Genomic DNA, 27,372 nt, shown 5'->3' on the forward strand with positions numbered 1-27,372 from the left:
AGAACCACCCTTAGCTCTAGGAAATGTATGTGAAGAAGCTTTGCTGAACAGATCACAGGCCTTGAATATGGAGCCCTTCTATGTGGACTCCCCAGCCCAGGTTGGATGTATCTGAAGCCAGGACAATTTTAACTGGAGGAATTTTAAGAGATATGCCTCTGGCCAGCTTGTAATTGTTCTACCACTAAGACAGTGACTCCATTGAGTGGCTGCATGATGCCGATGCTATCTGAAGATCTTTAGTGGCCTACAACCACTGTGATCTGAGGGCTTATTAGGTTATCCTTATATGGAGATGTGCCAAGGGAGTAACATGGACTGTCAATGCCATGAGGCCTAACAATTTCAACATGTCCCATGCTGAAACCTGCTGACTCATTTAGATCCTTTTCACTGTGGATATCGACGCAATAGCCCTTGATGTGAGCCATGTCTAGCAGTGCTCTGATAAACTCCAGTTGAGATGACAGGCTCAAATGGGATTTGGGGTAGTTGATGACAAACCCTAACAACTCCAATACCTGGATAGTTTTTCACTGAGAAGTGTTCATGATCAGTCAATTGTCCAGGTAGGGGAACACATGCACCCCAGCTTTCATAGATGTGCTTCTACCACAGCATTTGGTAAAGACACGTGGGGCTGACACTAGGTCAAAAGTTAGAATGCGGTACTGGAGGCGAAGATTTGCTACCACAAATCTGAGATATTTTCTATGACCAGAAAATATATCTATATGGGTTTAAAGATCCTTGAGCTCAGAGCATAGCCAGTTCTCGTTCTGTAAAAAGGGAATTAAGGTGCCCAAGGAAACCATCTTGATCTTTTCTCTTATTAGATATTGGTTCAAGGTCCTTAGGGCTAAGATGGTCTTTTCTTTGGAATCAGTATTTGGAGTAGACTTCCTGCCCTCTTTCCCTTGGTGGAAGATTCAGCCACATCAATCTCTAAGAGGGAGGAGAGCATTCTGAAGCACATTCTGATGTAGAGACTTCCCCCAAGCAAGGTCTAGGGGCCAATTTGGTGGACCTCCTAATAGATGTAATTTGAACCTTCTTCAAATTATGCTTAAACCCACGAGGCTGAAGTTGCACTGGGCCAACTTTATGTAAAACCTCAGTCTGTCCCCAATTGGAAGGTCATCCAGCACAAATAAATACCTGTACATTAGTCATCTGTACATAGTATCCCTCTTTTCTGCTTTTCTCTCCCCTTACTTCTTTTAACTATGCCTTTCTCCCCTTCCCCTCCTTATCCCCCTTTCCCACCCCCCTCCTACCTCTTACCCTCCCTCCCTCCCCTCGCCCTGCCCCCCAGCCTACCCTCCCCCCCCTCTCCCTCCCCTACCCTCCCTCAAATCTCTACTCCTTGGTTTCATTATTATTGTTTATTTTGTTGTATTTTGTTTTTTGGTTTGTTTGTTGTTTTTTCGTTAGTAACATCATATTGTTTCAATGTCATATTGTTATACTGTATCTCCCAACTGAGTTCATTGTAAACCGGCATGATGTGCTTCACGAATGTCGGTAAATAAAAGTTAATAAATAAATAAATAAATAAATAAATAAATACTGAGATCTGGGATGTGTGCTTTGAGATCCAGTCAAAACTTCATCCCTGCTTTTGACTGGGGCACTGGCTGTAGCTTAGATGCTGTCTGCTGCTTCAGTTGCGGGGGCCTGCTGCATATGGGAGAGGGGGTGGGATATAATGCTTCCTTGATTAGAAAAGAGGAGGGCAAGTCTGGAGTGGTTGTGAAGAGCTGCAGAAGTATTGCAAAGTATTGTCTAATCTGTGCCAACGCTTCCTTGACCCTATCTCTGAAGAGATTCTCTCTTGTGCATGGCATGTCTGCGAGTCTTTCCTGAACCTCAGATTTGTGATCTGAGGCCCACAACCAGGCAAGTCTGTGGGTGCCAATCCTCATGGCTGAGACTCTCGATGCCATCTCAAAAACATCAAAAGTCAACCAGTCCATGTGTTTTCTACACTCCATTCCCTAATCCACCACCGACTGGAGATCATCACGCTGCTTCTGAGGAAGTTACTCAGCCACCTCTCACATCTGCTTCAGCAAGTTCCTCATGTACTGTCCCATGAAAAGATGGTAAGAAGCAATGTAGGTATTTAGCATCCTTCCCTGAAACACCTTTCTCCCCAGAATATCCAAGTTTCTGGAACAGGTTCCCGGGGGCACTGAGAAATGGGTTCTAGTCCTCTTGGCCCTCTAGAGAGCAGGTTTGACCACCACAGATTGGTGTGGTAGTGGTCTCTTTTCGAATTTGGGAGCCTTCTAAATGAGATAAATCACATCTGCCTTCTTGTTCATGGAAACCGCAGAGATGGGGTTCTACCACATCCTCATTTGTACCTCCTGAAGGATCTCGGGTACTGGGACTGCCACAAACTCCTTAGGAGGCTCCACAAATGTAAGATGTCCAGCATCTTGTTTCTGGTCTTATCCTTCTTCAGTAAAGGAAATGGAATGACCATTCTCTGCACAAAACTGGCAAAGGAAATGTCCTCTGGCAAGGACTTTCTTCATTTTGGGAGGAGGAGAGGAGTCAGAGGGGAGACCTGTTGATTCCTCTGCTTCACAGACATTTCCAGATGTATATTCCCAGTTTGATCTGGACTGGAATGTTTGGGGAAGAAAACCCATATGCCACCCTGCCTGCAGACAAGGCTTCAGAGATATGAGCGCTTATCTGTTGGGGCCTAGAATCCGAGGAACTCCTGCACACCAGTGAAGCTTCTTTCCCTGATGGGCTGAAGATCACCATTGGTGAAGTCACCATTCCTCTCCAGGATCCAACAGATCCAGATTCCTCTCCGGGATCCAACATCGGTATATGTGCTGGTACCGGGCTGCCAGGCAGTTGAAGAGACTCCAACAGTAGTTGGAATTCTGCCTGTATCGATGCAAAGGCACAGATGCTCCATAAGGCCAGGTTTAATGCCTGCTGTTTTGTTTTTTTTATCCAGCTACCCTGCAAATATTACCAATGTCAACACAGTTTGGGAGGCAAGAGGGAAGGCCACATCTTCCTGGGAAGCCAGAGGTCTATCAAAATACCTGAACTCTTGGAGACTGTTGTAGTTCCTGGGAATGCATTGAGGTTGATCTCTTCTCTTTGTGGGAATGCTTTGGGGGATTCAAGGCTGCAACCAAAATGCCTCCGTTCCTGGCATCATTCAAGGATGGAGACCGATGCTGATGCTTCTTTGCCTTTGCTCGAAGCTTTTCGTTGGAACTCAATTCAGGAGCCAAAGAACCTGAATCCTTGGCTTTCTTCAGATGGGAAGAGTCAGAAGCCCTTGAGGTACTTTCCAATGCTCAATGTCGAAGGGGTTCGATACCCTCCTGATGGTCCCCTGGTGCCTATTCTGATGCCTTCAAAGCCAACCGGTTGGACTCACAATACCCAAAGTGCTTCTCAAAAAGCTCCAGTCAGGATCAGCACCCCCTAGCAATCATGGTCACACATCAACGACAACCCAGGATGTCATGAAATGCCTCTGGCAAGGACACATTTATCTTGGTGATCCAAGACAGACATGTCCCTGTCATACAAGGGGCATCACTTGAAGCTGTTGATAGACTTATCCATGACTGGTCAAAACAAACAGAGGAAAAATCGAACTTGATAACTATGGGTGGTTGATGCCCTTTGGTGCACTGACCAGGTGGGACAATGAAACAGAAAATCTTACCTAATGGTACTAACAAGGGAGAAAAGACTGTGAGGCCCCATGTGAATGATTCCTGCCTGATTTTGGAGAAAAACCCCAAAGAAAAGCAGAAGAGAGAGAGAGAGGATCCGTGACACATGGGCTCCATGGAAAAGAAGAGACTGAAGGGGCCCCCACATGGATGCATGGTTTTAATGCCAGCCTGCATACGCCCACTAGGTCTATAAAATTTGATATAATAGTTCCAAGCCAGGTTCCATCAAATGATGTCACCCACTTGTAAGGACTGGCATTCTTCTTATCCTTCAAGAAGTTTTAATACACAAGAGGGCAGGATTTGGAAATAGCCACCACCACAACTTCAAAACTTAACATCTTTGGCTGCTTTGGGGGTGGTAGGGGTGGGTGGGTTTCATGAGAACACCAGGGATATTTACACTGCTATGTGATGGGGAGTGGAGGGAGTCTGCAGGCTGAATTGACCCTTTTAAGAGAGGACCACAATACTTTGGGATCAGCATTATTGTACTGATACTCTTGGGGTAAGTTAACTACACCTCTTAAAGTGTAGCTAACTTTCAATGAAATAATGTGACTTGCAAATTTTAAGGCAAGCTGTGTTATTTTATTAGCGTACGATTTCCATAGTAATGAGCTGATTTACATGCATTTTAATACCCATACTGTGATGGATATTTAGGGGGTGGATAACACATGGAAATTTAAATTTCGTGCATTATCCCTGCATTAATACATTTACTGCCTGATAAATCCTCAAGCAGCCTAATCTATGGCCCCCAAGAAAGAAGATTTCAGAATAACATTTGTAGATCATAATTCTAATCAGCACAAGGTGACAAGTGGGGTCCCTCAGAGGTTTATGTGGGGACCATTAATTTAACTGTACCAATGTTATTTATTTTCATGTGTACCATTTATGATTTATTTACTTAGCCATTTTATATACAGTTGTTCTAAGTGAAGATCGCAACGGTTTACATCATGACATAAACAACAGTATGGTGCCTTGGGTGAAAGTTTATTTTCAAAAAGACAGCTAATAAATCATAATAAATATTTCATATTTTTCTCAGAATACATAGCAGTATTGCCAATTTGTTAGATACCACCAAACCGTCATACTGTAAACGCGTTGCAAGATGATTTTACAGAGGGACAATTTTACAGAGGGACAATTTTACAGAGGGACATAAATATTTTAGAGAAATGGGCAGAGACTGCCAGATGAGATTTAGAGTCAGATGTGCTCAACGTTTTTCTCATTTTGGACTTAAGAAGAGCAACATAAGAAACGCTATGCTGAGGAAATCCAGGGTCCACTGAATCCAGCATCTTGGCTCTGACAGTGGCAAATCCAGGTCACAATTACCTTGCAGATCCCAGGAATAGCAATAGCTTTCCTTAGTCTACCTGGCTAATATAATGTGTAATGGACTTTTTCTCCAGGAACTTGTCCAGACCTCTTTTAAATCCTTCACTGTTAATTGCCTTGACCATGTCCTCTAGCAACAGGTTCCATAGCTTAGCAGTGCGCCGAGAAAAAAAGTACTTTTTACTATTTGTTTTAAATCTGCTGGTTGCTAGTTTCATGGAGTGTCCTCTTGTTTTAGTATTTTTTAACGGGTAAATAACTGTCCTTTATTTACCGAGTCCCCCCCTCTTGGTTTTATAAGTGTCTATCATGTCCCCTTACAGCCATCTCTTTTCCAAGTTGAAGAGCCCTAGCCAGTGTAGCCTCTCATCACAGGAAAATCATTTCATCCCCTTATCATTTTTGTTGCCCTCCCATGCACCTTTTCTAGTTCCTCTATGTCTTGTTTGAGATGGGGCGACCAGAACTGCACATGGCCAAGGCACATTTGCACCACATTTGCACCCTGGCTCGATACGGAGACAATATTGTATTATCTGTTTCATTCTCCATTCCTTTTCAGATCTTTCCTGACATTCTATTTGCTTTTATGACCACCTCTGATCAGTGAATTTAGGATTTCAATGTATTGAAATACAGAAATACAGAACCCAGCATCGTGTATCTGTAGTTGGCATTATTTTTCCCTATGTACATTACTTTGCATTTGTCCACCTTAAATTTCACCTGCCATTCAGTTGCCTAGTCTCACAAGATCCCTCTGCAGTTCCTCACAATCTGATGCTGTTTTAACAGTTTTGAATAATTCTATGTCATCTGCAAATTTGATTGCCTTACTTGTCATTCCCTTTTCCAGATCTTTTATGAATATGTCAAACATCACATGTACCTATACAGAACGTTGTGGTACTCCACTAAATGAATTTTCTTCATTTGAAAAACTGACCATGTAGTCTTACCCTCTGTTTTCTGTCTTTTAACCAGTTACTAGTCCACAACAGGACACTGACTCCTATCCCATGATGTTCTAACTTCTGAGGAGTCTCATGGGGGACTTTATCAAAAGCCTTCTGAAAATCCAAATATGCTATATCAAACAGCTAACCTTTACCTATATGTTTGTTTACATCTTCATAAAATCTAAGGCTGGCAAGACAAAACTTTGTACAACAGGGCGAGTGAGGTATCCACATTCATACAAGATAAGTATTTACATGGCAATAGTTTTATTTGCAGTTGAAAATTCTAAGCATAGCGACTTATAATTAGAACACACCATAGAAGTGAATTATTTCACTAATGGAGCATAGCAATTCAGTTTTGAAAGTCTCAATATTTCATATTTAATAATTATTAATGATCTTTTGAGGGTAGAATGTTAATTTGTGGTGTATTGGTTTTCTACCTTTATTGGTTCTTTTTTGGAATATTGTAACTTTACAACTAACCAGATATCTTTTCAATATCACTGGCTAGGTTTAAAGTTATCTGGCTCCATGTGACAGGATAAACAGCTATATTCAAAAGAATATATATTCAAAAGAATATAGCCAGTTAAATAGAGATACAGTTTTTGTTTTGTTTTTTTCTTTTTACAAAAAAGTGATCACATTTCTAGTTACCCTATCACTATCCTCCCTGACTGGAGCTCAGTACAGGATCCTCCACAAATTCATATTTAAAAAGCTAATTGTTAAGGGCAGGTTCTAACCTCCCAAAATTTACCCTCCTGGGTCCCTCTCCCTCTCCCTCCCCAACCTCAAACTTCCCACCCTCCTGGTACCTGAAAATTCAATGATCTTCAGCCCAGATTATGGTAGCAGCCTACCGCAATCCAGGCCTGGCGTTTCTAGCATCGCTAGGGGAACTACCCTGGAAAATAGCCAATTAAATATTTAATTATCCAGTCACACAAGGCCAGGTAACTTTAGGCCTGCTTTGAGGCAGGCTTTGAGGCAGGCCTAAAGTTATCTGGCCAACTTAGCAGGGTACAAAGAAAATTAGGCAAAGTTAGCCAGATAACTTAGGTCTGCCCCAAAATGCCTTGCTTTTTATCCAGCTAAAATCTAGCTGTTGCCATTTAGACACAGAACTTGTGAGTTATCTGGCAACTGCATGGGAGCAGAAGTGTGCACAGAGATTTAAAAATGAAATCTTAATGTGCGTTTACCCCCATAAAACTTTTGAACATTGCCCCCAATAATTCTAATTTGGGGAAAAAAAAACCACCCCATGTGTATTAGTTGCTAACAAACTGGGAAGGCATGCTCAAAACCAAGCAGCAGCAGCTACCAAAGTCGGGCACATTTGGCTTCCTATTAAATTCAGAATTCAGTATAAAGTGCTAACCATGATCCACAAAACTATTCACTCTCTAACCTCACTCGAACTATCCTGCCCTCTTCAACATCACTCAGCCTCCAGACCAATCAGAACATCATACCTAGGTACCCTTCATGTTCCCCCGCCAAGTCAGCTCTCAAGAAACGAGCCTTCTCAATTGCTGGACCCATACAATGGAACAATCTTCCCTCGGAACTCCGCACTGAACCTTGCCTGTGGACGTTCAAAAAAAAACTGAAGACCTGGCTCTTCTCAAGAGCATTTACTTAAAGTCCCTTACCTGACCCTACATTATAGTACTTAGGTTCGGACGTGTTTAACTGCTCGAAGTTCCCCTTACTCCTTATCATATATTCCATGTTTGATTCTCATGTTTACCTTTTCGCTATTCCCCCTTAATCCCCTCTTGTAATCCATGTTCAATTCTATTCTTGTTCATCAGACATTGATAAGACAGGCTAAGAGAGAATTTGAAAAGAAGTTGGCTGTAGAGGCAAAAACTCACAGTAAAAACTTTTTTAAATATATCCGAAGCAGAAAGCCTGTGAGGGAGTCAGTTGGACCGTTAGATGATCGAGGGGTTAAAGGGGCACTTAGAGAAGATAAGGCCATCGCGGAAAGATTAAATGATTTCTTTGCTTCGGTGTTTACTGAAGAGGATGTTGGGGAGGTACCCGTAATGGAGAAGGTTTTCATGGGTAATGATTCAGATGGACTGAATCAAATCACGGTGAACCTAGAAGATGTGGTAGGCCTGATTGACAAACTGAAGAGTAGTAAATCACCTGGACCGGATGGTATACACCCCAGAGTTCTGAAGGAACTAAAAAATGAAATTTCAGACCTATTAGTAAAAATTTGTAACATCATTAAAATCATCCACTGTACCTGAAGACTGGAGGATAGCAAATGTAACCCCAATATTTAAAAAGGGCTCCAGGGGCGATCCGGGAAACTACAGACCGGTTAGCCTGACTTCAGTGCCAGGAAAAATAGTAGAAAGTGTTCTAAACATCAAAATCACAGAACATATAGAAAGACATGGTTTAATGGAACAAAGTCAGCATGGCTTTACCCAGGGCAAGTCTTGCCTCACAAATCTGCTTCACTTTTTTGAAGGAGTTAATAAACATGTGGATAAAGGTGAACCGGTAGATATAGTATACTTGGATTTTCAGAAGGCGTTTGACAAAGTTCCTCATGAGAGGCTTCTAGGAAAAGTAAAAAGTCATGGGATAGGTGGCGATGTACTTTCGTGGATTGCAAACTGGCTAAAAGACAGGAAACAGAGAGTAGGATTAAATGGGCAATTTTTTCAGTGGAAGGGAGTGGACAGTGGAGTGCCTTAGGGATCTGTATTGGGACCCTTACTGTTCAATATATTTATAAATGATCTGGAAAGAAATACGACGAGTGAGATAATCAAATTTGCAGATGACACAAAATTGTTCAGAGTAGTTAAATCACAAGCAGATTGTGATAAATTGCAGGAAGACCTTGTGAGACTGGAAAATTGGGCATCCAAATGGCAGATGAAATTTAATGTGGATAAGTGCAAGGTGATGCATATAGGAAAAAATAACCCATGCTATAATTACACAATGTTGGGTTCCATATTAGGTGCTACAACCCAAGAAAGAGATCTAGGTGTCATAGTGGATAACACATTGAAATCGTCGGTTCAGTGTGCTGCGGCAGTCAAAAAAGCAAACAGAATGTTGGGAATTATTAGAAAAGGAATGATGAATAAAACGGAAAATGTCATAATGCCTCTGTATCGCTCCATGGTGAGACCGCACCTTGAATACTGTGTACAATTCTGGTCGCCGCATCTCAAAAAAGATATAATTGCGATGGAGAAGGTACAGAGAAGGGCTACCAAAATGATAAGGGGAATGGAACAACTCCCCTATGAGGAAAGACTAAAGAGGTTAGGACTTTTCAGCTTGGAGAAGAGACGACTGAGGGGGGATATGATAGAGGTGTTTAAAATCATGAGAGGTCTAGAACGGGTAGATGTGAATCGGTTATTTACTCTTTCGGATAGTAGAAGGACTAGGGGACACTCCATGAAGTTAGCATGGGGCACATTTAAAACTAATCAGAGAAAGTTCTTTTTTACTCAACGCACAATTAAACTCTGGAATTTGTTGCCAGAGAATGTGGTTCGTGCAGTTAGTATAGCTGTGTTTAAAAAAGGATTGGATAAGTTCTTGGAGGAGAAGTCCATTACCTGCTATTAAGTTCACTTAGAGAATAGCCACTGCCATTAGCAATGGTTACATGGAATAGACTTAGTTTTTGGGTACTTGCCAGGTTCTTATGGCCTGGATTGGCCACTGTTGGAAACAGGATGCTGGGCTTGATGGACCCTTGGTCTGACCCAGTATGGCATTTTCTTATGTTCTTATGTTCAATTTCTGTTCATATTGTTTGCTTGTTCATTTTTTGTTCAATTTTTTGTTCATATTGTTTGCTGTAATTTCCAACTGTTGGTTCTCTGTACACCGAAGCGATATGTACTTGTACATGATCTTCGGTATAAAAAAGTCTTTAAATAAAGTAAATAAATAAATAAATAAATATTGGTACACAGAACAGAGGAAGTATTCACAAGGAATGTGGCTACCATTTTATAAAGGCATTTGTCAGACCATGCTTGGAGCACAGGGTTTCTGTTTGGGGCCCATATTCAGTTATTAACAAAGAAGAATCATTGATCTAGTAAAGAAGTTTCAGGGCTTACATATGCTGAAAGACTGTCCAAACCGGGCCTACTCATATTAGAAAGAAAGATGTTTAATGGGAGATTTAATTACAAAACACAAATATATCAAAGGAACCTAAATGGATCTCTCAAGTGATCCTTTTCAGCCTAGGAGCCTAAACAAAGGCAATATCTAACCGTCTTCAAAGAAATGCTATTTTTTGTTTGCTTTTTTTTACTTGTCTTTCTGAGACTTGGAACATTTAAATCATGTGAGATCCTACTGGCTACTTATGAAAAGCAAAACATTTCAAATTGTCAAGTCAAAGTAGTCCTACTGTTTAAGAATTAGCCAAGGCTAACATTACCCATTCTGTAACTCTGGCTGTTCCTGGAATACCCTTCCGGAGGAAGTGGTGAAGAACAGAACTGTGAAGGACTTCAAAGGGGCGTGGGATAAACACTGTGGATCCATAAAGTCTAGAGGATGTGAATGAAGAGTGGGTGACTTTCGGGTATGACGGCTACTGCCTGGAGATAATACCCTTATTCAATATACATACATACGGTTAATGCAACTCCAACATTGCTCTAAGCTTCAATGGCAAGAGGAAATGTGGAAAAAAGGATTGCATTCACAAAAAGCGGGGAGTAGCTTGCTTGTTACGGCGGTTACTACCCCAAACCAAATAAGCCTGATTCTTCACTTTCAATGCATATCCAGCATAACTCTCTGCTTCAATGGCAGGGGAGAAAGATCAATACTCCACATATCGAGCATAGCTCTCTGCTTCAACGGCAGGGGGAATGAAGAAAAGAGGATCTATATACAGACAACCAACAAGGACTGAATTACATAGTCAGGGTAAACAAATAAGCATGGGTGTAGCTTGCTTGCTACAGCAGTTACTACCCCAAACCAAATAAGCCTGATACTTCACTTTCAATGCGTATCCAGCATAACTCTCTGCTTCAACGGCAGGGGAGAAAAACCGATACTTCACGCATATCCAGCATAGCTCTCTGCTTCAACAGCAGGGGAGAAAGACTGATACTTCACGCATATCCAGCATAGCTCTCTGCTTCAACGGCAGGGGGAATGAAGAAAAGTGGATCTATATACAGACAACCAACAAGGACTGAATTACATAGGGTAAACAAATAAGCATGGGTGTAGCTTGCTTATTGCGGCGGTTACTACCCTAACTAATTAAGCTAGATATTTCACTTAGATGCGGTTCCAACACTGCTCTCTGAATTAATGGTGGGGGTAGAAAGGAAATAGAATCAAAAGGTTACTAAGAACCAAGAGAAACAGATAAGTATGAGAAATAAAATGCAAAGCTTGCTGGGCAGACTGGATGGGCCGTTTGGTCTTCTGCCGTCATTTCTATGTTTCTATGTTTTTATAACATTTAAAGCAAGGTCATAAAAATGGTTAAAGGAAAACCAGCCAAACAGGTGGAGATGATACCTTTATCAACATTTAAAGATTCAGACATTGCCTAATGAAGGAACCGTAGTAGTCCTGAAACATTTGTCAACCTCATAAAAAAGGTGCTTGTGGGTTTTCTTTAAACAGATTAATTGTAACCCTTACTTGGATGTTTAGTGCCAAGGGCACACAAACACATTTATTTTCTTCAGGGCTGCTCTGGCTAGCAACTTACTCCCATGCTTAAATCTTTATCCTGGGGCGATTCTTTTTATGAGGAGAAGCTCCTGCTTATGTTCCGGACCATGGTGTCTTGCTTTCAGTGTGTGTAGATAGTAGGGATGTGAATCGTTTTAGGACGATTAAAATTATCGTCCGATAATTTTAATATCGTCTTAAACCGTTATGGAACACAATACAATAGAGATTCTAACGATTTATCGTTATAAATCGTTAGAATCGTGAGCCGGCACACTAAAACCCGCTAAAACCCATCCCCGACCCTTTAAATTAAATCCCCCACCCTCCCGAACCCCCCCCAAATAACTTAAACATTTCCTTGCCAAATCCTACCTCCTTCAATCCCCCACCCTCCCCAAATGACTTAAATTACCTGGGGGTCCGGAACGGCAGCGGTCCGGAACGGGCTCCTGCTACTGAATCTTGTTGTCTTCGGCCGGCGCCATTTTCCAAAATGGCGCCGAAAAATGGCGGCGGCCATAGACCAACAGGATTCGACGGCAGGAGGTCCTTCCGGACCCCCGCTGGACTTTTGGCAAGTCTTGTGGGGGTCAGGAGGCCCCCCCAAGCTGGCCAAAAGTTCCTGGAGGTCCAGCGGGGGTCAGGGAGCGATTTCCCTGCAGTCGATCTCCTGCCGGCGCCATTTTCCGTACGGAAAACGATTCGCGGCGGGAAATCGCTCCCTGACCCCCGCTGGACCTCCAGGAACTTTTGGCCAGCTTGGGGGGGGCCTCCTGACCCCCACAAGACTTGCCAAAAGTCCAGCGGGGGTCCAGAAGGACCTCCTGCCGTCGAATCCTGTTGGTCTATGGCCGCCGCCATTTTTCGGCGCCATTTTGGAAAATGGCGCCGGCCGAAGACAACAAGATTCAGTAGCAGGAGCCCGTTCCGGACCGCTGCCGTTCCGGACCGCCGCTGGACCACCAGGTAATTTAAGTCATTTGGGGGGGGGGGGTTCGGGAGGGTGGGGGATTTAATTTAAAGGGTCGGGGGTGGGTTTTAGCGGGTTTTAACGATTTTAACGATATATCACGATATTTTACCCCCCCAAACGGCAACAATACGATTCCCTCCCCCTCCCAGCCGAAATCGATCGTTAAGACGATCGAGGACACGATTCACATCTCTAGTAGATAGTAGGTGCATCCCATGGGGTGAGATGCTGGGACAAATCAAACCGGACCAGGTTCTGGGTGTTAAAATAAAGATTACTGATTGGTAATAATCAAATTAAAGTCCATTAGTCCACAATGTTGAAATTACATCTGACTGTGGGTACTTGTGTATTTCTCCGTAGGTAGGTAGGTGTCCCTTTACTTCAGACATCTGGGGACAGCTCCCATGGTGATTTTACTTGTGCAGACCTCACCCAGTGGCTAACTGGGAATCCTACTGGAGGGGTCCCCAACTTCACAGCAAAACAGCCCTACCTGACTCAGTATCCTTCCTGGACACCCAGCCTGTCCTGGTCCCATAAGTTTGGAGATCCGATTGGGGATCCCCCAGTCTTTCTCTTTCATCCTTATCTGTTGTTACTGAGAACTTCTCTTGGGGAAAAGTCAGAAGGGGATCAGTCTATGCCAGCACTGTAACCCTGTGGGGAGGGGTGGATCAGAAAAACCCTGCCCATACTGTTCAGGTCCAAAAAATACTTCTAAAATTAGAGCCATCACGGTCTCTTGCAGCAGGATCTGTCACTGGACCTCAACCACCTAGGGTTTAGAGTGGACTCACAGGTCTTTGCTCATCTGGATGAGAGCCCTTTTGCTTCAAAAGGGAATCAGGAATTAGTAGGAGAAGGACCTTCTGGTAGGGAGTGTATGATGAGGTATCACTTCCAACTGAAACTCCAGGGTGAAACTGGGAGTCCTCATCAGAGTGTAAAACTTAAACATCCTCACTGTTACAAGGCTTCTTGAACCTGATCTCACTGAGCTCTAAAATGGTTGGGTTAAATAGGGCTGAGGCATCCAACCACAGCCTTCCAGGTGGGAGGGGCTGATGAAGGATGGAAGGTTCATGATATTAAAGTTCTCTACAGGGACCTAGTGACATCTAGTGGCCAACCCGTAGGGGTGCCGCACATTTTATTCTTGGTGGACTAATACAATCCTCTTTCCACTTTCAAGTAAGTTATGCTGTGTGCTGCTGGATCTCTCTCAGTCCTGCCTTGTTCCACTGACCAACAGTTCGCTCTTCTAGGCTCAAGCAGTCTGACTGTGAATAAAGGAAGATTTGCTTCCTCATCATCCAAACAAACAAGCTAATCAATTTAGAAAATCTTACTCCCACAAATGCTTTCAGACTCGCCTTGTTCAGCAAATCATTCCAGTTTTTACTTTTAGCTTAGACATACCTGAAGAGATAAGAAGGACTTAGCTATAGCTTGGCAAGTAAAAAAAAAATTCAAGCATGTGTAAATAAGTTTACAGTATTACCTGGAATCGTTCAAATTGCTAAGCAATGAGAGGATTAAAAATAGTCGTCGTAAGTAACAAAATATCAAAATAGCAGCAGCACAATATTTTAGCTCTACATTCAGGACTGTTCAGTGTATCACTTTGTGTTACTATTAGTATTCAAGTCACTGCTCGAAATAATTGTTCGTGTTGTTCGTGTTATTTTTCCTGTCTGTTCCCAGACTAATACTTTATTGAAAAAACTACATACAGCATAGGTAGATCATAATAATAATTTTGGATTTAGATAGCACCTTTCATCCAAACAGGACCATAACATGGTTTATAAATTATTACTTCAGAAGCACACACACAAGCAGCTCTCAGGTGGATGACCTGGCAATATATTTCTGGCACCCAGACTGCACGTAAACTCCCACAGAGACTTGAGAGAAAAAATATTAACTGTTTATGGTTTTGTACTGCTCTCTTGAAAAGGGATACATGCACTACTTTTTGTGGACACTTTGAGCCGTGCGTTTTCCTTCCGCTCCTTTTTTTTTTGTGAGTAGTATTATTTTTTAAACTCTTTTTATTAAAATTACAGGGCGCAATTACAGATGTTCTACCATCAAACAAGGCAGGGAAATAGATAATACAAAACCAGATTCTGGACAAAAAATACAATAAAACCTAAGAAGCAATAACAAACCTAAGAAGCAAATAACAACTAAAAACAAAAAGGGACTTCTATGCACACAAGATTCATAACATTATATTCGATTCCAAAGCGCTATTCACATTTGTCTCCAATCTAACTCAGGCAAACCCTCCTGACATACCACCTAACCAAGCTCAAACAAAAGCTGATGAGCTGGCACTCTTCTTCAGTAATAAAATCACCAACCTACTAACACAAATAAAGCATAATACCGGCACACCAACCAGCAATTACATTCTTCATAATAAAGACATCTCCCTCCAATCTCTTGAACTCACTTCCTCCTCAGAGATCCAAACACTTCTTAAGAAAATGAAACCCTCATCGCATCCACTAGACCAGATTCCGTCTAAATTACTACTGCTAATCCCGGACACCATAACCAAAACCCTAGCAGACATTATAAACTGCTCATTCATCCAGGGTTTCTACCCAGACGACCTCAAAATAGCATCCATCAAACCGCTACTTAAGAAGCCTAACTTGGACCCCAAAGATCCTAACAACTTCCGTCCAATCTCAAATCTGCCTTTCATTGCCAAGGTGATGGAGAAACTAGTTAACACACAACTAGCAGATTACATAGAAGAACACAAAATTCTCTTCCCCTCTCAATTCAGTTTCAGAAAAGCCTCAAGCACCGAATCCCTTCTCATTTCACTGACTGACTACATTATTTTGGGCCTCGATAAAGGACAGGCCTTCCTACTGATCTTATTGGATCTATCGGCAGCGTTCGATACTGTGAACCATGCCATATTACTAAATCAACTAGCGAACATCGGTATTGCAGGATCAGCACTAACATGGTTCAAAACATTCCTAGAAAACAGAGGTTTCAAAGTTAAAATTCACAACAAAGAATCCTCCAGATACCCATCATCACAAGGAGTTCCTCAGGGTTCCTCTCTCTCACCAACACTTTTCAACTTATACCTTCTCCCGCTTTGCCAACTGCTAAACAAATTGAACCTAAAACACTTCATATTTGCCGACGACGTCCAGATTGTGATCCCCATCAAAGAATCCATCACTAAAGCGCTAGAACTCTGGGAAAATTGCTTTCAAGAAATTAACGAGCTCTTATCCAGCTTAAATCTAATCCTAAACCAATCAAAAAGTGAATTCATTCTAATCTCTCCAGATAATTGCAAAATCACTACAAACCCGCCAGCCAACTTGCAAACCTCAAAAGTAAGAGATTTAGGAGTCTCCATAGACAACAGGCTAAATTTGAAATCGTTTATCAACCAAACAACCAAAGACTGCTTCCACAAACTGCACGTATTAAAAAGAATAAAACCCCTATTTCACTTCCATGATTATAGAACAGTGCTCCAAGCAATAATATTTGCGAAAATTGATTACTGCAACTCGATCCTACTAGGCATCCCATCATCACATACTAAACCGCTCCAAATGATACAGAGCACCGCAGCAAGAATTCTAACAAACAAAAGAAGAAGAGATCACATTACACCAGTCCTTAAAGACCTACACTGGTTACCAATCCACTACAGAATAATTCATAAATCCCTCACCACAATCTACAAGAATATCCATGGACTGGCTCCACTCCATCTACAAATAGCTCTTAAAAAACACTCCTCCAACAGACCCATCAGAGAAGCATATAGAGAATATCTACAGGTACTACACAACAATACCACCCAACATATAACATTGAGAGATTGGGCCTTCTCCACAGCAGGTACCCCACTGTGGAACTCCATCCCCCTAGAACTAAGACAGGAACCATGTCTTCCAACCTTCAGGAAAAGACTGAAAACATGGCTGTTCATGAAAGCATTTCCGGACCCTTAAAGATTCACTACCATCAAATGCAGCATTACTGAACATTTCCTATTAAACTGAAACAGTCTCTATCTACCAATCATTACAATGTTTTACTTCTCGTTAAACTTTTTATCTTTCCTCTAACTCTAATCCCAGTTAGAATGACCCCCGTTTTATTGTAACTTTTTTCTTCCATGCACTTGTTTTACTTTTTAATGTATACGCTTATGTTATTAGTTATTTACGTTATAATGTATTTCTCACCCCTTGTTTTATGTAAACCGACATGATACGAACTCCGTGAATGCCGGTATAGAAAAATACAAATAAATAAATAAATAAATAAATAAATAAAAATTTCAGGGTCTATCTCATAGATTACTCTTATGTGATAATATTCAATAGCATTTTCTAAATAATAACCCCCTCCCCCAATCCAACCTCCCAGTTTCTCTGTCTCACTACTCATTCACACCACACACACACACACAGCTGGTACACAAGTAATACAAATGCACAAAATAGTGTCTGCAGGAGAAACAAGTGACATATCCTGAAATAATCCAACATCACCATAAAGGAAAACCAAACACAGTCTCCCACAGCCAAAAGTATCCCAACTGTGTGGCCTTTTGTCTAGAATTTAGCATATTTATACTCTTTCGCCCCAGTAGCTCCATCTGTGCGGTTTGATTCATTAAGTTCTTCCAGGAGCTAAAGGTAAGTGAGTCAGCACTATTCTGGACTGGACAATATTATTTTTTTTCGTTAACATTAATGCAACCATCAGAAATCTTTTCCCCCCACTTTGGAGGCTGAGATTTCTATTTAAAAATTGTACATAAATTAACTGGCCTAAGCAGGGAATTTGAGCTCCCACAATCTGATCCAACATCACCCTTATTTTATTCCAATAAACCTGCAGCTTATAACACCCTGTAAACATATGGCAGAGAGTACCTTCCTGCAAGATACGTTTAATGCAGGAAGCAGTTGTCCACTGCCACATTTTGACTCCTAATAATATACATCTAATGAAGGAGTTTAACTTGTATCTCTCTTAAATTTACTGATATTAAATGATTATATAACGATGTGAATGCTAATTACATGTCCCTCTCTTCCAACTCCAGTTCCAGATCTTTACTCAAAAACTGTTCTAATTTAGTGAGATGAGCTGACGGCAAGCTAGATTTAATATGCATGGTCCAAATTGCTAATTTATTGAAAAACTCTCCTCATCCTCTGTAAGGGATAATAACCTCAGATCTCCCCCACAGTAATGCCTACCCTGTAAGTAAGAAAAACATTGTGCTCTCAGCATGCCCCACATCTCCTGCAACTGCTGAAATGAATACTTGCTAGTTGTCTCAGGATTAATCCATTACTCCAGATTATGCAGCACCCTACCAGCCCATTCCTGGCAAATCCTGCTATCCAGTCCTGGTGAAAATTTGCTAGTTCCTATTAGGGTTAAAAAAAAGTGAAACAGCAGGGCTATGTCCTTTGCATGATTATTTTGACCCATTTACAGTTGGGTACACTAAAGCACAGAGAGACAGCACGACTCAGGGCAAGTCATCTTCATTTTGGCGAGCTAATCCTTAGACTACATCCCCTTATCACACTTTCCATTCATCAGAAGTTACTTTATTTGTAATAATTTACCTTGCTATTTTGTATGCATCGAACACCATAGGTCAGGTCCCTGAAGATGCTCCCTTCCAACCTGGCTTGTCCCTGAGCGCAGACGAAGACTCCGCCCTTCCCGTCCCTGAAAAGGCACTTACGAATGAGGCATCCAAGCACAGTGCTGACAAGACACTGGGCATCTTTATCCCTCTGCAGCTCCTGCTGCAAGGTTTTCAACTCTAGGTCATTCTGAAGGGTAAGTAAGCCATTTGTTTGGGGCCTGCACTGGATCGATTTTGCTAGTATGTGACTCAGACTATGAGACTGGTAGGACAGCTTATAGACAGAGTGGCTTTCATCCTCGTTCTCGCTGCCTGCACTCAGCTCACTATCACTGTACTCTGTGTCAAGAATCATCGCCTCCCCATCTTTAGCTGTGCAGAGTTTCCCATTGGCCTCATTTTCTTTTTCACAGATACTCTCACAGAGCTGCTGGGACTTTGAAATAGGAGGCGTACTGCTTGGGTCTCCATGTACCACGATCTCACATGTCCTCACGTGTCCTGTTTGGGCGCTGTCTAAGATGCTTGGGTTTGGCGTGCTGTAAAGTGCTGGCTCCGGTGTAGTTAAGAGAATGGATCTAGACTTTGCTAGTGCTGCCAGATGTTTGCAGGCCCAGTTCTTCTCAGGGGTGGGAGGTCCCTCCACAGTCACTGAAGCATTCTCGCTCCCAATGAACTCACAGTTCTCCAGGATACAGAGGGCCACGCTGTGGAAATTGATGCTGGACTGATTAAAGATGCAAAACTTAACCTGGCAGGTCGCGGGCGCATGAATCTGTACCTGGCCATTCTCAAAGTTGCAGTTGTCAAATTGGACATGTCCTTGTGATGTCTGAAAAAGAAATGGCAAAGAGGACATTTTTAAAATTAGACCTTTTTTCCCCACAAATAATTATACATCCTCTTTTTTATTTTTATACAGTATTTCTTATCTCATATCCTTCATTTTTTTTTTTTGCAGCTTCTTTATTTTTTTTTTTTTATCAGTCATGTGGCGAGCGTGTCCTCTAGTAGTCAGGTCACTGAGTTGTGAAACCTGGAAACCAATACTGAATTTCAGCTGTGCCACTACTAACATGTGAGCCGAAGCAATTCCTTTAACCTTTTTGTTAATTGCATCGTTATTTTTTGTGCACTGTTACTGCATGGAAGAACGAGAACATGGACCTCAGAAAATGTTTTTCTGGAGATGAGTTCACACATCATCAGCCAATAGGATGACAACAGATTGAGGAATATCAGCTTCTAAAGTAATTCATCCTATTATGCTTATTTCACTTTTGCTTTTCAGCAAATCAGTAAACCTAGGTGCAATAGAGCTGATATATGAGAAAGAATTAAGCCTTCAGCAAGCTTAACCAGTTGTGGTTTTGCCTCACTGCACCTATGTGAGGTTTCACTTTCACTACGAAATGCAGCATAACAAGACACAGCAAAACAAAATTAAGCGCGGCTCAGCCTGTCAGTTGACCCAGCTGAAGTGGCAACTTTAGCTGCAGCATAGCCAAAAAGCTGAGGGCCGAGTTTTTCAAAGCTCTACGCGTGTAGATCGGGTTACGCGCGCCGGGCCTATTTTCAAAAGGCTTGGCGACGCACGTAAAGCCCGGGACGTGTGTAAGTCCCAGGGCTTTATTAAAGAGGCGGGGCGGTCCGGGGGCGGGGCCAGAGTCCTCCAACATAGCGGCCATTGCCGCTGTGTTGGAGGATCGCATGCCGGCAGGCTGCTGGCGCGCACAAAAAGGTAAGACAAAAGTCAGGGGGGGTTAGAGTAGGGCTGGGGGGGAAAGGTTAGAGGAAGGGGTGGGAAGGTCAGGCTAGGGGGAAGGGAACGGGGAAGGCAGTGCGGCTCGGCGCACACAAGGTGCACAATTGTGCACCCCCTTGCGCGCGCTGACCCCTGATTTTATAACTTGCGAGCGCAAGTTATAAAATCGGGTGTATATGTGTGCGCGCCGGGTAGCACGCGCACCCTTTTAAAATCTACCCCTGACTGAGGACTTGTCTCTCTCTATTAATATCTAGCTGTAATGCTGGAAGACACAGAGTCTGCCTTCAGCCAGGTCCGGGCACAACGCAGAAGCCCACAGATGGAGGACATTTGATTTTTACATATATTGGAGGATTCCTATCAGCTTTAAAAGGAGTCACTGATAGCTTTGGGAGGAGGCTGTGTCCAGGTGGAAAAGGCCTAGGGATAGCTTTGTTTATGTGTCCTGTGCATAGTCAGTTATTTTTTATATTTCAGCCACTGATTATTTCAGCACGCATTAACTTAAGCCTAGTCCTGCCTTTAGTAGAGGCATATTTTGTTATGAAAATCTTTCATCTCTAGGTCACTGCTTCAAATCTGGCTCAGGCTGATAGGGCCTTAAAAAGGTGCCCTATGTAAAATAACCTAGAGGTCCCCATTACCAATTTGTAAGAAAGAAATGGAGAGAGACAGAGAAGAAATAAGACAGGAAAAGTTTATACCAATTGTTTTAGACAACTTTCTTTGCCAGCGGAAGCTTTACTGCAACTACGGTCTCTGGTGAGCTCATCAGGACAGCAGAAGAAGGTGTGTAAAAAAGCAGCCTGTCACGCTCCCTAACAAGATATCAGGACATGGTCAAATTTTAATTTATTCGTTCTCTACTGTGTATAGAGAAATCTGCATTTTTTAATACATTGAAAGAAATGTAGCCATTATCCAAGACAGTATATTAAAACCACTTACAAGAGAATGCTCTATCCTGATAAAAGATGCTCTACTGAGATCTCAAACTAAATAACAAATTATTATATCTTGTAGACTTTGCAATTTGCACTCATCACTAAAGATGTCAAACAAACAATTCTGAAATGCTAGCCCTTTTTTTTTTGATCTGGCAGTTTCATCTGGCTCCTTTGGGCTTTCAGCTCAGCCAGGACCTGTCTCTAGTAACATACTAAATGACAGCAGAAAAAGACCCAAGTCTGCCCAGCAAGTTTTTGGGTTTTTTTTTAAAGAGAAGCAACTGCCCAGTCTGAGCAGGTTACCCCAGTTACCACAGGTTACCCTTTTTCTTCACTTCCAACCCTTAGCCATGCCCTTTTTTTTAACCTTTCTTGTCTGGACATTTTATTTTTGTAATGATGTTAGTCCTGGTCTCTTTTTCTGCTTTCCTCTTGTTGATCTTTCTCTAATTCCTTTTCCAGGGGACTCTTGTCCATTTTCTGTTTCTTCTCTCTTTTCGTTTCTTTCACTTCTTCCCCTACATCTGTCTGTGACATTGCTCTTACACTTTTCATCTCATTTTGCTCCATTCCTCTCTTTTCTGCCTCTCTCTCTTTCTGTCTTTCCACTCAGATTTTACTCCTTCTCCCCCTCATCTTCTCATTCACTCCTCCCACCATCCCCTTACCCTCTCCCTGCCACCTTTCTCCACTAACCAATATCTCCCCCTCCCCCATTCCGAGCATCTCCCACCCTGCCTTTTCCTTCCACCCTCTCCTCCCCTTCCCTGCATCTCTCTCCACTGCCCAGCATCTCTTCCTGGCCTAGGGTCCTCTTTCTTCTCCATTATCCATGACTGCGGGCCTACAGTGTCACCAGCAGCAACAAAACAAAATAAGCATGGAGCCTGCAAGCTCCAGCTCGCTCCAGGACCTGCAGCAACCCTTACTCCTTCTGCACCAGCTTCCATGGGAATGAACCCAGGAAAGCGGTTCCACCTCTGTTCTCTCTCTCTCTCTCTTCAGATTTACTCCCTCCCAATCCCCATTTCAAACACACATATAAATTCACTTAAAAACATCAGAACATACAGAGCCCACAAAGACAAGAAGGTCAAAAGATATAATAATCAAATCATGAAGAATAAATCAAACAAGAGAATGTAAGATTCTCAAAACAACCCACTGAATAAGATGTGAAAACTATCATTTCATTTTAATTTTCTGTACTCTTTACCTTAAGTACTAGATCAATTATTAAAATATACTAGAAAACTTCACTTGATAGATATTAATACCTGTCTATGAATACCACCTCTGTAACCAATCATTGGTCTGTTGAGTGATAACTATGAATGTTACTTTGTCTAAATAAATAAATAAATAAATAAATAAAACGATCTCCATCTCTTCCTCACCCGCACAGGACCTCCACCTCACCCATGGTACCATGGAGCTGCAGCCCATTTTCAAGCCAAAACTGCTGCCTCCTCCTCCTCCTGCTTCAGGCCTCTTTGGCCGGATGCCACTATCCCCCCTCCCCCCCATGCCTGTGAGAACAGATGCCACTTCTCTCTCCTTTTCTGGCTGTGAAGGGCCCAGCCACAACCTCCCTTCTCTTGCACCTGTGCAGTACAACACCACTTCCTCCTTCTGTTTCAGGCCTAGCAGGACCCATTGCAGTCTTCCTCCTTTTGTGAAAATAAGCTAGTGGTTGGACCATTAGAGGATCAATGGTTTAAAGGGGCACTTAGGGAAGACATGACCATCGTAGACTGAATTAATTCTTTGCTTTGGTGTTCACTGAAGAGGATGTTGGGGAGGTACATGTACCGGAAACTATTTTCAATGGTGATGATTCAGAAGAACTGATGCAAATCCCTGTGCAGCTGAAAGATGTAATAAGGTAGATTGACAAATTAAAGAGTGGCAAATCACCTGGACCAGACTGTATACACTTCTTCAGGCTTGGCGCAACTGGGTGTGCATACTATGCATTTGCATAGGTCGACATACCAGGCAGGGCGGTGGTGGGGGTCTTGTCTCATCCTCCAACTGTTAGTTGGCTGTGCAGTCAGACAGTGCACTGCAGACTGGCCGCAGAGCTTGCAGCAGTCAGACTTATACCTCCTGGTAGAAAAAAGACTTGGGGGTTGGGGGACAGAGTCGTGCTACCTGCTGCTGAAGTCAATAGGTTTTTTTTTTAGCTTAGTGCTGCCGATTAAAACGTATTAACATTTTAAAAAAGCAGGTTTTGAAGATCAATGATGCGTATTGATGCATATTTGTGTAAGTGGTTTGGTGTTAAGAAATAGATATGTCAAGTAGAAAATTGTTTTCTTTTTTTGGGTAATATTTTTTGCCTTATATGAATGGGGATTTATGATAATGATTGGTGAGAGGATTTGAGTATATATTCTTTATCATATTGGATGGAAATGTTCCCCTGAAGTAGCCCGATAGAGTGAAACAATGGACCTTGCCGGGATACTGAGATTTTTGTGACATGGAATAAAGAGTAGCAAGTGGAATATCCATGACAGGCACTGATAAGTAGCAGGACAGTTACATATGGATAAATGTTGGGACATCTACGATGCTGAGTATGGACTGATACTACATATGACGATATGAAGATACTGAAGAATATTTCTTTATATATAAATTGATTTGAGTGGGTTTGGTGATTTTATTCTTAGACCTATTTTATTGTATGTGTATGGATGGTATGATTGAGTGTTTTAGATTATTGTTTTATTTTGTGCACTTGATAAATATGTAATATTTGATGAGTATTTGAATTGTGAGATGTTGTCATTTATTGTATTGATATTTTTGTGATATAAAGTATATACTGTATTAAATTGTATTGAATTCATATAATTTTTTATAATAAATTTTGAATATATATATGTAACAGAATATTTTAAACATTCTAATTTACCCTCTGCATATTTGTACTATTCATTATATAATGATATATACATTGCTTAGAGCAGTGGTTCTCAACAGGTGTGTCGGGACACACTAGTGTGTCGCGAAGTCCCGGGAGCTGTGTTGCAGAGCAGGCAGATCTTTCCTCATCAGTCTGGGCAGGAGTTAGCTGACTTCTCTTTTATTGGGTATGACAGGAAGCTGCTCTTGCTTCCTTCTCTTCCTGGCCAGTGGGAGATTGTTCCCTCCTTCTTCACTCATATCAGAACATAATATCACCAACTCCTGTTCATATGGGGCCTGAATGTGAAAGCAGGAGCATAAGAGAAAAAGGTGCGTGCTCTGTAGACCCGCTGCTGCTGCCTTCTCTTCTTCCTCTCCTCAATGCTTCTTGCCCTCATTCGTTGCTGATAAAAAGAGAGGGAGACTCTGGATTGGACTGAAGTCTTTTCTGCTGGCTGGGAGCCAGAAGGAGGGGGAAATGGACTGGGCAGGAAGGCATGGGAGTCAGGAGTCTGCTGGATAGGAAGGGCTGGGAGAAAGGAGGTTGGGGTTGCTGGGTAGGGAGAGGTGGAGGAGGGAGGGGGTTGGAGGCTGCTGGACAGGGAAGATAGATGGAAGTGGAGAGAGAGATGGAGGCATGGGGCTGCTATGTTGGGGGAGAGGGGAGCGTGGAGTGAGGGATGCTGAGCAGGAAGGGATAGGAAAGGTGGTCTGGGAAGGGGAGAGGGACAGACAGAAAGAGTTGAGCAGGAGAGAGAGGGAGCACAGGGAAGAGGATGTGAGGTTGGTGGTGTCAGAATGTTGGACAGGGATATGAGCATGTGAAGGGATGATTAAGTAAGTTGGGAGAAATGAGGGGTGATAGAGGCATGGAGGGGAGTGACTGGGTACAAGGGCCATATTATGTCAGTTTTGAGAATATGCATGTCTTCTCTCTTTGAACTTTGATTAGTGTAGGTGGAAATATATTTTTGTTTCTAGTCTCCAGTTTTGCACTGCATGCAGAAGCTGGTCTTGGGGTTTCCATTCCAGGTTTTGTTTCCATATTTGTAATTTGTGGTCTTTTATTCTATACTGGGTGAAGGCAGGTCTGTCTGTGTTTCGTGTGTATGTGGACTGAGATGAGATACTTTACTAGAGGTTTGTATCAGCCTTATTTGCTGTATTTTCTCGATATGATATTTTACTGGTGGTGAACTGCTATTGCTGTTTTATTTCTTGGAGTTAGTGCTGCTGAGCTATGGCAGGTTTGATAAACATGTACAGAATGGGGTTTGTTTGTTTTATTTTACAATGTACCTGGTAATAGAGGGAGTTTGTGATGCTGTTATTGAGATGAGACCAGAATTAGAATATCTTTTTTGTATTGTAAGTTGTCTTAGTTCTCCTCTGCACCCATTGTTAGGAAGCGGGGGACTCCTGTGGATGCAGAGCATATGCTTATATTAAGTCCCATGATGGTCATGTGTTCAGTGTGTCTGTGTCACGCATGTGAGCGTCATCTCTCAGGTGTGCCCTGAGAGAATAAAGGCTGAGAAGCACTGGCTTAGAGCTTTACTGCTTAAGTGATTAATATATTTTAATAAAAATGGAAGGAGGGAACCAACTAGGCATAGAGGGAGAGATGGAGCATGAATCAGCAGGGCACTGACGGAGGGAGTGGGTAGGGAACCAACGGAACATTGAGGGAGAGGGGGAGCAAACTGGGCATTGAAGGTTCAGGGGGGAAAACGACATTGAGGGAGGGAGGGAGGGAGCAAACTGGGCATTGAGGCAGGCAAGAGGGCAGCATGTGTGTGTGTGTGTGTGTGTGAGAGAGTGTGTATGTGTGTGTGAATGAATGAGCGCCTCCCTTAGGGGGGATGCATGTGTGTGTGTGAATTTTTCTTTTTTATCCTTATTAGTTTTCTTTTTTGGGTGTTATTGGATGTGTCTGCTGTTTTTAAATATTTTATTGGTGTTTGGGACATTTAAAAGCTCAAATACAATTTTTTTAATTTCTTGATTTTATTGTTTGATGTTTGAGGAATGGTGATGGTTCTATTTTTGTATTATTGCACTGCATAGAAAGTCTGGCTATTTGTTTGTGTGTTGAATAATATCTGTGAATGTCACTTTGTAAACCGTTGTGATCATTACATGGACACGGTATATGAAATGTCTAAATAAATAAAATAAAAATTATTGTGGTTTCCAGTTCAGTTTTTGCCTATATATTTCTTTTTTTTTTTATTTAATCTTTATTCGATTTTCAAAATTTTAACAAAGTATATTCTTTGTAACAGATAATATGGTGTCATATACATCAGAAACACTTTTTATAAAGAAAAAGATAGTAGAAACATAAACAGGTAAAGATCACCCTTTAAACCTCAAGCAATAGGGGATTTTTCATGACAATTTAGGAGAAGTTATAGGAAATAATAAAAAATGGAAAAAGCACAACTAAAATACTACTACTTATTACAATTATGATGATCTTATAAATTAGACCTTGTTAACTTGTAACAAAACTCTTTGGGATTCTAAGAAACTTTTCAATTGTTCAAACTGAAAAAATACATAGCTATCCTTATCTTTTTTAATCACACACTTACATGGGAATCTTAAATGGAATGTCATCCCTAAGGATAATGCTTCTTGACAAAGTGCAAGAAAGCTTTTCCTTCTCTGTTGTGTGGTTTTTGTCATATCCGGAAAAATTCTTATTTTTTGGTCCTTAAAGAGGATGTCTATTTTCTTAAAGTATGTTCGCATAACATCACTTAACTCCTTTTCAGTAAAAAAGGAGATAAGCAAAGTAGCTCTTTCCACAATTTCATAGGACGAAGTTGAGGTTTCTAGAAAATCGGTTAGATTTTCTAAATCCACAGACAGTTCTTGTCTTTGTGGACTAGCCCTAGTAGGAAGGAAATATACTTTGTCTAAGGGGGGAGCTGTTTCCACTGAATAACCCAAAACCTCTAGGAAATATCTTTTTAAAGTAACTCGTGGAATTTCTCCCATTACCCTAGGGAAATTCAATAAACGAAGATTTAAATGTCTTAGGGCATTTTCAATAACCTCTGCTTTCCTATTTAATGAATTATAATCCTGTATTATAGTTGCTTGTACAGCCTTTACCTGTTGAAGTTCACTCTCTACATTATGAAAATTTCCCATCATTTCTTGACAATTTTTTACACAATTATTATTCATTTGTTCTAGTTGTTTGGACAGTAAATCAATTTTTAGCGAGCAATCTAAAAGGATCTCACCATTATTGAGTTCTGTTCCCAAAGAGAGTCTAAGGTAACCACCTCCGGTTTCTTTGATGGTACA

At 41.8% G+C, this 27,372-nt stretch overlaps 1 protein-coding gene across 1 annotated transcript in view; it reads right to left on the bottom strand.

The window, feature by feature from the left end:
- Window positions 1-27,372, bottom strand: part of FBXO10 (F-box protein 10) — a 286,312-nt gene that overhangs the window by 173,263 nt on the left and 85,677 nt on the right. The window contains exon 4 of the mRNA XM_029603080.1: window positions 18,395-19,252. Within this exon, the coding sequence (XP_029458940.1) occupies window positions 18,395-19,252 (858 nt within the window). The remainder of the gene's footprint in view (window positions 1-18,394; window positions 19,253-27,372) is intronic.

The sequence above is a fragment of the Rhinatrema bivittatum genome, chromosome 1, assembly GCF_901001135.1.
Source record: "Rhinatrema bivittatum chromosome 1, aRhiBiv1.1, whole genome shotgun sequence".
In the NCBI taxonomy this organism is placed as follows: Eukaryota; Metazoa; Chordata; class Amphibia; order Gymnophiona; family Rhinatrematidae; genus Rhinatrema; species Rhinatrema bivittatum.